Source organism: Daphnia pulicaria, chromosome 6 (genome assembly GCF_021234035.1).
Source record: "Daphnia pulicaria isolate SC F1-1A chromosome 6, SC_F0-13Bv2, whole genome shotgun sequence".
In the NCBI taxonomy this organism is placed as follows: domain Eukaryota; kingdom Metazoa; phylum Arthropoda; class Branchiopoda; order Diplostraca; family Daphniidae; genus Daphnia; species Daphnia pulicaria.
The window spans coordinates 12,621,335-12,635,631 of record NC_060918.1 but is presented as its reverse complement, the minus strand read 5'-3'; the positions used below and the strand labels follow the sequence as shown (position 1 = coordinate 12,635,631).

Here is a 14,297-nt window from a genome sequence, read left to right as displayed (position 1 = left end):
AAAGAGGAGATTTGGGATTATAAATGTGTTCACCTGTGGCAGGATCTCCCACCCGACCCCGACGAACCATCCCTTTTCTTTTGGCTCCTTTTTACTCTTTAACTAAGAACTGGAGAGCTCTTGGAGCTCCTTATTAACGACACCCACTATCCCCCTTTGCATAGCAGAGTATATATATGCTACGGATACGTCATCATCTCACCCCTATAAAGGTCCCTCATTAGCTGGGCGTCCTCTATCACTGCCCCGCTTTTGGCGTATAATGGTCCGTGCTTGTATCCCGGGAATTAATCAGAAAGCAGCAGCAGCAGCAGCAGCATACTACAGCATTAGCATCGAGATACGCCGCACGCTGCGATGCGCTCATTCAAATCGACGATCAATTGATTTATTTAGATTTTTTCTTATTTCATGGGTGGGTGGGACGAGAAGGGTGGAACAGCATATAGCGCGTATAATCATTGATTTAGAGATTTCGCAAAGAGTCGCATATTGAAACTCGCACATCTTCTTCTTTCGTGCCATTTAGTGCGTGTATAGGTGCCGGGCTGTTTTGATCCGCCATTCATTGGAACCACTCTGGCGCAAGGATCTTGGGATCTCTTTCGCTCCTCTTCCATTGAGAACGCGCATCTAGCCGAGTGCGAAGTGGTGGACGAATGATCCCCTCAAACTCACGGCACCGAATTTCTCCCGCTATTTGTGTGGCACTTAATCCCTTTGGCGATTAACCCCGACACCTTTTGCATACGGTCGTCTCTTTAGAGCGATGCAGCGCGCTCATTTCAATTCGCAATCAAATCTCTTGAAGGGAGGGGGGAGGGGATCAACCATGTGTGGAGGATTATGTCATCTGGACAAGCAGATGCTCGACACTGATCAACAGGTCCATTTCCTGGATCTTATTCCGCCAACGTACACTCTAAAGAAAATGCGAAACGGGGGAATCGTACCCAAATGAAATATTTCTTCGTTTATGTGTACTGTTTAAATTATATTTCGGGAAATCCCCTTGCACATTTGACGTCTAGACCCATCCATACCTATTATTGGTCCAGGCAAGTTGGCACTGGGACCAAACGTCCAGTTATTAGTTTTATTGGTGCACGTATAGCCCGTGTAGCTCTTAAATCCCTCCATAAGGCTTTTCGAACGATATTGGATTGGGCACTAATAATAAGATATGTTTGTTCTTATTGTCTTCTTCTTCTTCTTCTTCCAAGGGCTTGGCCTGTTTGCGATGTCTATACATTTTGGAGGCTCAATAAGTCTTGTGAATGGCCCACGTGAGTGGAATCCAATTGAAACTGGATTGCGCCTCACTGCCCCCACTGCACACACAAATATATATTGCGCAGTGTGTCTAGACAGTCAAAGAGATGGGGTGGTCCTGGCAAGAAAGATGGGGCCTGGTAGTAGGTGACAAAAGAGAAATCACAACTTTGAGATGGTGGCGAAACACACAAAAGAGACCTCTGGACCTCAGACGAATTGTGTAGACTACCGGGGGGCTACTGCTGCTGCTGCTGGACTTTAGGTTGGGTGGGGAGAGAGGTTTCCCTTTTACTTTATGTTATTATTTCGAAGGCCTTTCCATTTCGTCATTGCCTCTGTGTAAAGCGCGAGAAGAGTGTTTCGAGTTGATTTCGATTTGTCAGACTGGCCATTTTGACTGCGGCCTCTTTTCTAGGGCCAGCCACTGTTATTACATTATGGCGCACAGTGTAGAGCGGCGAGCTGGCCCTCAAGATTATCGGGAATCTATCGCCAGAAAGAGAATTGAGTGGGTAGGCAAGGCAGCAACAGCTATTGTGTGAAAAAGCTTGGCACAGCCGAGAGAGAGAGAGAACAAGAGGGAAATATCATCAGACAGTATAGAAGAGAAGACGGCGGGCAACACAACAGGAGCAACAACAGCAATGGGGAGTGAAGAGAGAGAGAGAGTGAAAACTAGAGAAAAGAGCACCTTAGGAGCCTCTCTCTGGTGCATGCTGGGCCTTTTTTTCTCCTTCCCTGATCCCTTTTGCTGGCCTGTCCGATAATAACACTCCCACGAGACAAGTGGCCGCGTGATGTTAAAATAGACAGCACATGCACTACTTCCACTACTAGGTATAACATAATACAAATAAAATAACTCAAGAGAGAGAGAGAGAAAAAAGAAAAGGGAGAAAGAGATTCTATCCGTGCTGTTCCCATTTGATCATGTCGGTTTCACTTTATTTCAAAGCTACCAGCCAGACATGACGCCTTCAACGTGTTAACAGCTTTTTCGATCGCTACATTTCATTTGAAATTGGTTGCAGCGTTCAACGATCAATTCCCTAATTATTATTGAAGACGAAACTTTTCCAAAGATTTGAGTAAAAAAAAAAAACGATCTAGTTGAATGACTGGCCAATATTGGCCAGCATGTTTTATTCTTCTTCCTTTATACAGCGCTATAGTTCCTTTTTTCCTCCTATATACTTTTAGTAATGCCAAGGCCACTAAACTGTACTGATATCTATACATGGATAGACTTGGTCGTCGTTGCTATATATCAATCTATTATACATAGTATAACGATGGACCGACTCCTTTATATCCGTGTAAAGTTTGGCTTGCAGCGGGGCCTTTTTTTGGGGGGTTGGTTCGGTCGCCAGTCGAAAACCCTTGGTCGATTGGTCGAACGATTATGTTGTACACACAGGCAGCTCGGCCCCCAACTTTCCTCTCGTCTCATTCAGGATATGAATATTAGAATAAGGAGGAAAGAAAAAAAAGGGAAGAAGGAATATAGTTTGAGCGGAAGGAAGAACCGGAATATTCATCTTATATTGAGAAGAAGAGGGAAACTGTGCAGCACAGGCAGCAAACTCGATCGACCGCCGGACCGGACTATCGGGAGATTTTTCATCTTTTTGTATAATAGTGCGGTTGGGGTCTCCTATTCATCGTTCCACGTCTTTTGCCTGGACGGGTCGAGTTCCGCATTAAATTTGCAAGTAAAATCTGCTATGTGCTGTACATTCTTGATGGCTGCATTTAGAGTTTGACTGGAAAAGCCCAAACCATTTCGATGTTACCTCAATCGCCGTCGTATCATTCGTCAATTTTTCTTTTCTTTTTCCTGGGTAAAAGTGAATTCGTATGCCAACTCGCCCCACAAACCCCACCCCCCACTGCAATACATTCAAATTGAATATTTTTATAGATGTGTGTACCGTTTTCCCGCGGGAATTCACACTCTGCAGACTGATGGCGTTGAATGTGTGTAGGCTGGATGAATGTCGAGCTGCACCCCTTCCGCACGCGGCTAAAAAAAAAAAAGAGGAAAAAATCATAAAAACGGGAGCAGCAGAGTGGGATGTGGTCGCTCGAATTCAATTAAAGTCAGGTCAGCTCTTCTGCTGCGCAGTGTGTATAGTCAGCAGCCCCTCGTTTCTCCGCCGGGTCTCTCTGCTGCTGCTGCTGCTCGTCATCTATGTATGCATCGTAGCCCCAAAAGTTTGCAAGTTGCCTAACTCTCTGTCCGTGATGTTCCAGCACGAGCTCTTTTCGGTTCTTCATCCCCGTCCCTCGTTTCATGGCCGAAGAAGAAATGGACTTTTCCCTCCCACTGGCGTCCGCGTTCTATATTTCTTGTACCAACAGCGCACCCCCCTCCTCCCTATATACACGGGCAGATAAGGCGGCCGTGTACCATATGTAGATTGGATGGCCTACTTACTACGTAGAGGAGCCGAATGGATTATGGGGTTTGATTGCCAATCGAATCAGACATTTGGACGTTGTTGTTATGTTTATTATTCGTTTTTCCTCTAGTTTTCCGGGGGGTTAGCCTCTTTTTTTTTTCTTTTTTTTTTGTAACCTCCCCTGCCACCAGCGCCCATGGTCTTTATTTGATTTCATTTTATTCGTGCACGAAAGAGTCGGAAAAGGGGGCGGCCAATTTGAATACATCAGGCGAGGCCAGCATCAACGGGTTTGATGCATTTTAGAGAGATGGACATGGCGGTTCGAAGGAGAAGAGTCCGGTAGTGGTGGTGGTGGTGGTGGTGGCAAATCGAATTACAAGACTTTTATTTTATTTGACTTTTATTTGTTTTTCCATCTGCGGTCTGTGTTTCTGTGTCTGCTTTTTTATATATTGACATGTTCCTCTTGTCCCTCGCCGCCGACGGCTCGACTCTTCCGTTGGCTTTGCCGCGCACATGAATTCACCGCCTAACTTGAAAAACAATCAAATAGACGAGAGACATGTATAACGTCGTACGCAAATGTGGTGCACACACATACACACAATTGCCGGAGGGCCACCACTTTTCACGATCCAAAAGTCTCCCGTCCGTCCGTCCGTCCGTCCGTCCATATCCGTCGGTCCGCAGGAGGATGAAATTCTATTCCTTTTCTCGGTTTGCTTTCCCGTCGGACGGACTCGATGGAGCAAATAATGTAAAAGGCAACTCTCTCTTCTCTGTCTCTTAGCGCTTTGTCAACTCAAAGGTCAATCAATCTTGAGAGACATGGAGGTGGGTTATAGTTGCGGGTTTTGGTGACGAGCTGAATAGTCAATCAAGACGTTTTGATCGACTTTTGGGTCCTGGGTCCTTTTCTCTCTTGTGTTTGCTATACAATTCCAAACCCACCCCCTCTCTTCGATGTACCCCGTAACTTTGGCTAACGTTTTATGGCTGGAACCCAGCAGCAGCGCAGTTTTCGAATTTGATGGGACTATCCCCCCCAATTCGATATTATGATTATCGATCGCTAATGGGCATGGCCTGCATATAAGCGGAGCAATCGACCTATGTGCACCTAATATCAGGAGAGAGATATAAACTGTGCGCTCCCCTTTGCATATGATTTCCAATTCACATGTCCGACCAGACCTAATATAAACTTTGGTTTCCGATGCCCTCATCCACCGCATCGCATCGCTCGTACATGCTGCAACTCTTTTTTTGTTTTTGTTATTTTTTCGTTGGAGAGAGAAAGTTGCTTTAATAGCACCGGGATTTCACCGCCGGTTTTGATGTGATGCCCGAGGCTTGTTGTTGGCATTTCATCGAACTCTCGTGCATTCATCATTTTATTACGACCGCCGCGATATGTCGATACTTGCAATTAGCAAACACACAAAGTGGTCCTCCACCCTGTTCCTTTTTTTTCGTTCACGTGCAGTCCCCTCCCTTTTACCGTCTAGTTTTACACACACGACGCTAACGGCGCTCAACGACAGCAACATTTCGGTACATTTTGTTCGTGTTTACTTGCTAAACTTTCGTCGGAGCCTTTGGGCGATGCAATAGTCGAACCAGGACCTCGTAATACGTACGAATCATTTTTATTCGACCTCATTTTTGATCATCTCAAATTTGATTTGATGAATGAGGGGTTGCTCTATTTTATTTTTTGCCGGCCAGCGAGGCCGGTCAAACAGCGGCATTACAGTGTGCGTATAACTTTAACCTTTATTGGGTTTACACCCCACCGCGGCGCATCTTTTTGCTTACTTTAGATAGAATCGTTACGACTGCCAATGCACTTATTGACTTGCCGGACACGCACTCTACTCTTGTCTACCCCGTACACACACACACAGAGCAGAGGAGACGTTAGATTAATCACAAGAAATGAGATTGAAAGCATCAAAGTTGATTTAGATCCGCAGCTTAGCCCACCCCCAACTTCCGCCGCGCCATTGGGAAATTTGCGAGATTCAACGGAAAGATTTTTTCGTCATAATATTCGATGCGCTTGTGCTATTGAAAGATACTCGGGTCTCTCATTCGGCAATTCATGCTAATGTGGCGAAGAAAGGAGGTGCATCAGGATTCGGACTGTGCGCAGAGCGCCGGCCTATTCCGCGCTATACGGTAATAACGTGAAGCGCTTGCGCGAGGAACGCAGCTCGTCGGCAGTTCGTTGATTTTTTTATTTTCTTCCCGGAGAGAACTCGAGTCGGATTGCGATTTTCATCCGACGAATCCCCGCACGAGTTTGCTAAAAACAAACAAAACACAAGAAATGCTATCGCCACAGCCGCTCTGCTAGCGTTTCAACTCCCGTCTGCTCTGCTCCTAATATATCCTCATCCTCGCGACTAAATAGAATGGATGGAGGTGTATGTGTGTATGTACATATATCTTGGCTCTGTATCTTTTTTCATCCTCTTCTCCGTCGCCACGACATATAAGGCTGCTGCACTATATATACCACCGTTTGTTTTATAAAGAGCAAAACTTTTTCGGAAGCGACGAGCTTTTCTCTTTTTTTTTTGGGTGGTGCCAGCAGCCGCGGGATTCTCTCAATGAACGACCGCGCGAGGACCATCATCTAGTCAGAGACCATCCGCCAAACAAGCGCCAAACAAAAAAGCAAGCACAAGCATTCCAGCAGTATCAGCCGGCGCTATAGAATGACAATAAGGCAAACACACACACACAGAAACTAGAAGTTGAGAAAAGATCCCGCCGGCTCATGGCAGCAGAGCAGCTAAATAGGACGTTGGTGTGGGAGTGAGGACGGCTGAAACGGCAGCCGAGATGGAATAGCCAACGAAGAAGTCGCTGGCCGAAACTTTGGCAATTGTTTTATTGAACTGCGGTGATTTCTCAGACTTTTCTTTTGTGGTTTGACTAAATCAAGCTAGGTCATCCAGAGGGACTCTGATTTTTACATACAATCAATTCCTCCCTCCACAGTCTTGCACTTTGCCATCCGTTTTGAAAAGATTGCAAATGATGGCCTCAGTTTCAAACCGAAATGATTTCTCATTCACTGTTTTATTTCGCAGAAATTATGGAGGCAGGAATTATTTAGGTTAGCCAAAATAGACTAATACTTCTTAGTTATGCTGGACTGACAGTTAGAGAACAAACTAATCCGATCGGACAGCATTTGTTTAAACAATTCAAAAATGATGGTGGGCGTCGCCGGGTAAATGAGGAGCAGTCCCAATCGGCAGCCATCAAGGATTCAGTCAGGTGCTAATTGGAGCTTCTCTGTCTCCTCTCTCCGCCCCGCTTCATTTTCGTGCTGCTGCCGACATATTGGATTTGGCTCAACCCTCGTCTCGTCTCGTCTCGGCCCGGCTCCTTCCTGTGCCGATTACACACAGCGTCAAAAGGAAGCGCCGTGAGAAAGGGAAGCCGAAGAAGGAAATGTCGTGTTACCAATCTGACTGTTCTGCCCTTTACTCTGATGGAATAGACGTGGATGCGACAATAAGGGGGGTCTCTACTCTCTCAAGAAAAGAAAAAAATAGGAGCTATACGCTGTTTTGCTGGAAAGGGGATCGCGGCCAAGAGACTGTTCTCATTAGGCCAATTAAGTTAAGATTAATACGAGGCAGCGAATGAGCTTTCAGGTGTGAAATACGCACTTTATAATGAGCACGACAGGCGACGATGTCTCCGTGAGAGCTTTGCCGTTATACTCGCGCCCCAATCTATAGACTCTGTGATACTGTGCGTAATGGCAGTAGGTATATCTTATTCCTTAGTCGACTAGGTCCTTTTCATTTCCTATTCATTTTCATTTAGAGCCCCCCTTCGTTCGGTGATACGCAACATCATTTTTAGCTTTTCATTTCGTGTTCGTGACTACGACATCTGTCACTTTCAGCTCTCTGCACTCTCTCTTGTCACTCGCAAGTTTCGACAACTTGTTTACACCAACTCGAGGAAAAGATTATTTTTGTTTGTTGGCCATTCTGGCGAAAAAAGGAACAGGAAAAAAAAAGGTGACACAATTTGAATAACGCGCTTCTCCTGCGTATTTTGCTTGTTCCTTTTGTGTAGCATCGAAAAAGAAAATATTCCATCTGGAGAATGAATGATGCGCCGTTTCCAATCGACCACACACACACACAAGCTGCTGCTCTTTGGTGTGCATCACAAGACATCCTGTTATTTGTGTCACTTTCTCACTTGTTGTTTCCCCTACTTGAAAAGCTGCTGCTGGCGGTGACGATCGGTTGGTTGAGAAATACCACACGGCGAGAGGAACCGAGAAAATAAACCCCCCCCCCCCCGTAAGATACCGTAATCAGATTACCGCGTGAATGCCAAGAGACGACGAGAACGGCCGCTGTGTAGGTTCCAAGAGGAATCTACTTAGCATCATACAAGTGTATCTATCGGGCGAAGCGATGACATTATATGTACAGTACAGACTGCGTAAATTACACTATTTCTTTTGGCTGGCCAAACCGCCATGACGGAAGAAGCTCTTTTCCGTCGTGCTCTCTTGACATACTCTTCTCACAATTTTCTTTTTCCTTGTTCAACACGGCCGAGCGTAAAGAGGCTCGGGACAGGTGTCTTATTTTCTCGGCCGAGTCATCCGTTAGCATTCTCACCTTCTACCGTATGTCGTATATTACGCTACACTGAGTGCCACATGTTTCAAAACGCCAAATGATAATCGCTGACGACAGATTTGAGTGCAAAGTCTGCGACGTGTTGCGTAATCCAAACTTCTGTAATCTCTTTCCGGGCGTTTGAGCTCGACGATTCGTCCGGGGATATTTTATAGATCCGCTTTACGTTTTCGGTTTTGGTAAAACAAAACTGCGTCGCTGTTTATACGATAGAGAAAAAGAGAAGGGTAAAAAGAAACATTTAGATTTTTCTCTTTTTTTTTCTCTCCCTCTATACGTTGACTTATATACTAAGAGACGAGACCAAACTACACCAGCGTACACGAAAGTTTTGCCAGCAGTAATAAAATATGCATAGAAGAAGGCAATATGCAAGAACAGCTTTTGGTTTTCAATGAAATATTCGACGAGTGCAGAGCAGTATTTGACGGAAGCAGTACAGCATTATAAGCTGTTTCTCCATATGGTTGGGGCAACTAAGCTATGCACAGACAGATTCTTATTTTTGTGCATTCGCCTATTCTTTTTGTCATGGGAATGATGGGATTGACTGTGCGGTACACCTGCAGTGCCAGTTGTGTACACAAGGAAGGTGCATGTACACGCGGATCTAATGTTTTTTTATTCCCTTTCTTTCCGAACCGTGAAGGCAAGCTGCTTATGGCTCAGACCGGCTGGCGGACTTGCTTTGCCCCTGTGTTCCTATGCAAGATTTCCTTATTAAAAATGTATTCGATCGTTACCGCGCTGTGTACGGCTCTCGCCGACATATTATAGAGCAAGAGATTTATGCTTTTAGCTTTTGTCTCGAGCGTATTGTGACTTTTCAGAGCTTCTTCTCGACATATTCGAGTTTTGCGTGGGATTTTCTTCAACTTTCAGCCGCCGTTTGAATCTTTCATTCTTCCTTATCGCGACTTTCATTATCAACCGCAACGTCTGGATGCTGACTGGCCCTCCCCCCAAATCGTGTCGCTGGTGTTTCCGCAACCAGGCCTGCAGCCGGATCCTAAATATGTTTTCCATTTCTGGCAGCATCCCGTAACTATGCCGTGCTGGTAGTAGGCATCATCCCCAGTTGTAATACGCGGGAGTCTGCCGTTCGTGACGCCTGGAAATGTTGGCAGCTAGGCGCTTTCTGTTTGATGACTCATCAACGGGACTAGCAATCAACTTTCGCAGCCAAAGTTGCCTCTGCGTTTCAACAGCCAACATCATCAGATACACACAGAGACTAGTGAGTGGGAGAGCGACTAAACAGGCGCACACGTATATGCTTTAATAGTAACGAGGCTGCAGCATCTATGAGAGCAGCACACTACACCTATGGCGTGCAAGGGCGTATAGTATACACCGTGTGTTCAACCCATCGGGTAATTAACCCAAACGTAAAGGCAAGTCGTCGTGTTGCCATCCAGATTGGTATAGATGAAGTCCAACTTTGATTTTCAGAAAACGAGAGTCTCTGTATAGCAACAGAAATCGTCACAGCCTCGTCGGATATTATATCAATCTACTCCCGCTGCGCCACTCGGACGCTTTTGATGAATTCTCCCCCTTCCATCAGTTCCCCTCGTTTCATTTTCTCGGAATGTGCTCAAGTGTAGAAATTGACATGCCTATTTGTCTCTCTCTATATATTTTCCGCCTTACCTTCTCCATCGTTTTCTTTCGACTCGTTTTGACGAAGTGCTCACGAACGGAAAGTCGTTCTCCCTCCCATTCCAACTTTGAAACTTTCCTGATGCCATTCAACTCCGATTGCAATCGCCAAGAGATATATTGAGCGCAGGATATTCTAAACTAAATCCGAGGCTCCATTCAAACATCTACTCTGGCCCAAAGTAGACTTTATGTTGCAGAATACTTGACTAGTTGATCCGATTTCACTTTATTATCTGACTAGTTTGTGTTTGTTCACTCTGTAACACATAGATTGTACTGTGTTTCGTGTAATAGAGATGAGTACCACCAGCTAGAAATGACACGGACACACAGTTGACAAACTATGTAGTTAGCAACACGTTCCTTTCCAAACTAGTTTGATCGCTGAGTGGCAACTTAACTTTTCGAGGAAGATTATCCGACAAACTCTGTTGAGCGCCATCGTCACGTTCTCAATTGTCTTAATTCGCATGGCAACTCTTGGCGTTAGTTTCAAACGTCAGTGAAAAATGTTTGTTAAAGTTTTCAACCAACAGAGTATGTATTTGTGTTTTGTTTACTTTTTTTTAACAGAAAAAGGGGGGAGGGGTGCGTTACGATGTTGGACATGCGTGGACCAAATTTTTGTTAAGTGTTTTGTTATGCAAATCTACACACGTCCAAATTATTATTATTTTTTGTTTGTTTGTGGTCAGAGTGGTCAATGGATGGCACAGGGATATCGACTACGTAACACTTAAAACATAGACAATTAGTTTCTCTTGATCAATATTAATTGTTGTTCTCTTTCTCTTCATGAAACACGCCTCCTTTTTTCTTGCATCGTGAGCTGGAAACAAACACGCGAATCTCTGTCCTCGACGACTAGAGGTGAAACGATTTTCGATGTGGTCAAAAATGAGCACAAACACGGCACCAGTAAAGAGCAAAAATTACTCGTTCTTTTTTTTTTTACTTCAGACTCGAGGAACATGAAAAAAACAAAACATGAATAATGGGGGTGAATTTGAAGATGATTGTTGAAGAGAGAAAAAAAGGGAGTAGATTTTACTATTACAATTCAGCTAGGGATTGGCAGGTTGAACGGTTAAAAAGCGACAATTAACTCACGGCCATCCAAATAGATCACATTGGACCGTACGAAATACGCAAAAAAGAAAAAAAAATGGTTAACCGGTTGCAGCGCGAACTGACCAGGAAATTTCACAGAGAGATAATGATGATGCGTTACACATCAGTAAATTAGGACGCTAGAAGTGTTTTTATGTGCTTAGGAGTAGATTCGTCATTCAAATGACGTGTAGTGTATCTGTGAAAGAACAAGAAGAAAAACGTACACAATTTTAGATTAAACAACATTTTTAAAAGCTTAAAAAGATAAATTTGTTTGGTGCTCACCGCAAAGCATTCAAAAGACTTTCGGAACGGGAACTCGGCTGCTCCTTGAGCACACGAACACAACCTTTAACCTACAGATAAAACGATTGAGATAGACACTTTCCGAACAATAGCTTCGTAAGTAGAACTCACATCGACATTGGAAGATTTTTGGAAAGCACCGACCGGATGAACGTGATCGTAGAGAATAACGAGACCAACCATGACTCGTAGCACAAACAGGTACGTTTCTTCGCGCATAAATCGAGCAATCAAGTCCCTGTGAAAATCAGAAAATTAATAACAATGACGTTGAGTTTCCCCCCTTGACAGTACGGCATCAAACTTACGGATCTTTCAGCATACTCTGGCAGACGCTTGCCATAGTACTCAGCGTTTCCGTTGTGTTTTCCACGGGAATATCTTTATTCTAACGGTTAATAGTTAGCAATTGAAAAGACAGTTATTTTAAAATAGAAACTCACGTCCGCGACGAATTTCATTGTGGCTTCGCTAAGCACTTTGAGCATTGGTGTGGGCTGGGCGTAGAATAATGACATATGACTTGCTAACGCTGAGCTGATTTGTTCGTCGCTTTCAGTAGTTTTAAAAAGATCTTGTTCGTCGCTTATCGACCCAGACAAGCTATGTCTCGAAACAATTCGTCGATAGTAACTGAAATCGTTCTGAATAGACGGAGTTGTCATCTGAAATAGGGATAAAATTTTCAAAGAATGGTTAGGATTCCTCAAATATTTCAGTATGGTATTACCTTATGTTCGTCAAATTTCAAGACGAATTCTAAAATTTCCGCAAACTGCTTCACCAGTGCTTGTTGTTTCTCTAGGTGTTGGGTAGGGCTCATGCTACCAGAACACAACTGGGAAAGAATCTTTGGAACAACTTTTTCTGTGTGTTTTTGTTTGTTTGTTTCAAGACAAGATAAAACATTAAATTTGATACAAGTGGGGAAAATAGAAAACATCATACCAATATCTAATGAAAAATCATAGTATCGTCGTAATTGCTGGACAAGTGGGAACACAGCATCTCTTGCCTTTTCCTGGTAATCTTCCCCTGGGTTGCTAATTGCCTATCAAATGAATAGCAATAAAAAAAACTAAGTACAATTTCATTACCAAAACAAAAAGAGCTATGAAAACAGCAGAAGGTTCCTTTCCCAGTTCTAGCACAATAATAATGTTGGTGGATGAAGTATGTAGCCTATCTACCATAATTTACCTCTCTAATTTCTTTGCTGGCTCCTCGATACTGACTGATTTCATTGAGTATTAGCTGTCCTTTCTTCAGCACAGCTTCAACTTCAAGGAACATTTCTTTTTCACCGTCAGTTGGTTGAGCATCTGCAACAATAAATATTTCAATAAACATTGCTCACAACAAAATTGTGCATATAGTACTCACTTTCAAAATCAAGGAATAAATCGTATCGTTGAGGAGAAAAACAAGTTCCTTCTTCGCGTGACAAGAGACGAAGCAAATTACCCATTTTTCAGTGTTTACTTTTCAAATAGAGGAGTTGTTGATCACTCTTCAGTTTCACAAATGACGAGCAAACGAGGCCATTGCCCAATATTCAAACACGTCCCTGCCCTACAACTACTACTCTACTATTCAGCTGTTCGATGTGTTTCGGAATTGATTAGATATAACCTTGGGCTGTAGATTGTGGTACGCGGTAATATTGGATGTAGACTAGAAAGCCTATTTATTTGACAGCCCAAAACCCGGTAGCGGATTCTGTGTCTGTGAGTTCATGGATTGAATTGTTTTTTCATTGCTGCAACGCCTTGCCCTCTAGTGGACAGTTTGAAATTTATTATTTTTATGCCGGTAGATGGCGGAATTGACGCATATCTTATTTTAAATGTTGACATGAACCGTGAATCCAATTAAGCCTCAGACAATGTTTGACAACTAGTAACAATTTTGTGGTTTATGAGCATAATTTAAGGGAAACACAATCACTTTCGTGTAATATTATGTATACATGTGTGGAATGTAGATCCCGTTTAAGTGTTCCCGTCTGAATTTGCTTTTTTTCTAAGTTCTTGCCAAAGAAAACAAATTCCGATTTTGTTTTAAAAAATGTGAAAAAACTCGCATTTTTTACAGAATCTATGCATTCAATCTAATTCGCTTTAAAAACATAGAAAAAACAAGGAAAAACTATGAAAAATTGATTAATACTTGCAATGATTTGACCCTATTACCACTCTTGTGGCAATCCATGGCTATACCCACTAGACTGTAAATCGCTTACTTTACGACCAACCGAAACATGATGACCACGACGTCGTAGTAACTGCTTCTGGTCTGAAAATTTCAAACGGTGGAAAGACGGTTTGGAAAGTGGAACATCTCAAGATAACTTTTGGCCCTCTGGCTATGAAAAGGGGATGGGAAAGGCTGGATCCATTCGGCAACACAGGGATAGCCAGCCTATAGGCCGTTACTAGAGTAGGCCATGCTTCCAATCCAACTAGAACACAAATTCCCACTCAGTATTACCAAGTTTTTATATAACATATTGGAATTAGATGTACAGAATTCTTTTCCTGGTTTCTTTTTTAATTTAATATTATTATTAATTTTAAATTATGTAAATTTTATTATTGGTTCCCTTTTTTCACATTTCAAAATGTTATTGTTACATTAATGTTCTTTTGCTTTGTAGGAGTTCATGGTCAGTTGGAGCTGTTTACGTTGTTGCTATTTGGTGTACAGTGGTTTTGCAGTCCCTTTCCAGTTGAAAGATGCTCTGTAATGGAGCTTGTGCAGACTTGCAGTTCAACATCACACTTAAATGTGTCATGTGTCATTTTTCTATGTTGGTGTCCATGCAGTATATGCAGTGTTGCACAGT

General features: G+C 43.3%; 1 protein-coding gene and 1 long non-coding RNA gene across 2 annotated transcripts in view; one reads left to right on the top strand and one right to left on the bottom strand.

The window, feature by feature from the left end:
- Positions 1-14,173, top strand: part of LOC124344281 — a 50,794-nt gene extending 36,621 nt beyond the window's left edge. Inside the window, exon 3 of the long non-coding RNA XR_006919641.1 lies at positions 14,109-14,173. This is a non-coding gene — a long non-coding RNA (uncharacterized LOC124344281). The remainder of the gene's footprint in view (positions 1-14,108) is intronic.
- On the bottom strand, positions 10,953-13,202 carry LOC124344195 (CYFIP-related Rac1 interactor B-like). The gene is made up of 9 exons (XM_046797689.1): positions 12,836-13,202; positions 12,653-12,774; positions 12,401-12,503; positions 12,183-12,319; positions 11,896-12,117; positions 11,761-11,840; positions 11,564-11,690; positions 11,432-11,502; positions 10,953-11,342 (listed from the first exon to the last, which is right to left on the bottom strand). The coding sequence occupies exons 1-9, from the start codon at positions 12,918-12,920 to the stop codon at positions 11,276-11,278; spliced, it is 1,014 nt and encodes a 337-aa protein (XP_046653645.1). The 5' UTR covers positions 12,921-13,202; the 3' UTR covers positions 10,953-11,275.
- Positions 14,174-14,297: the final 124 nt, after the last annotated feature.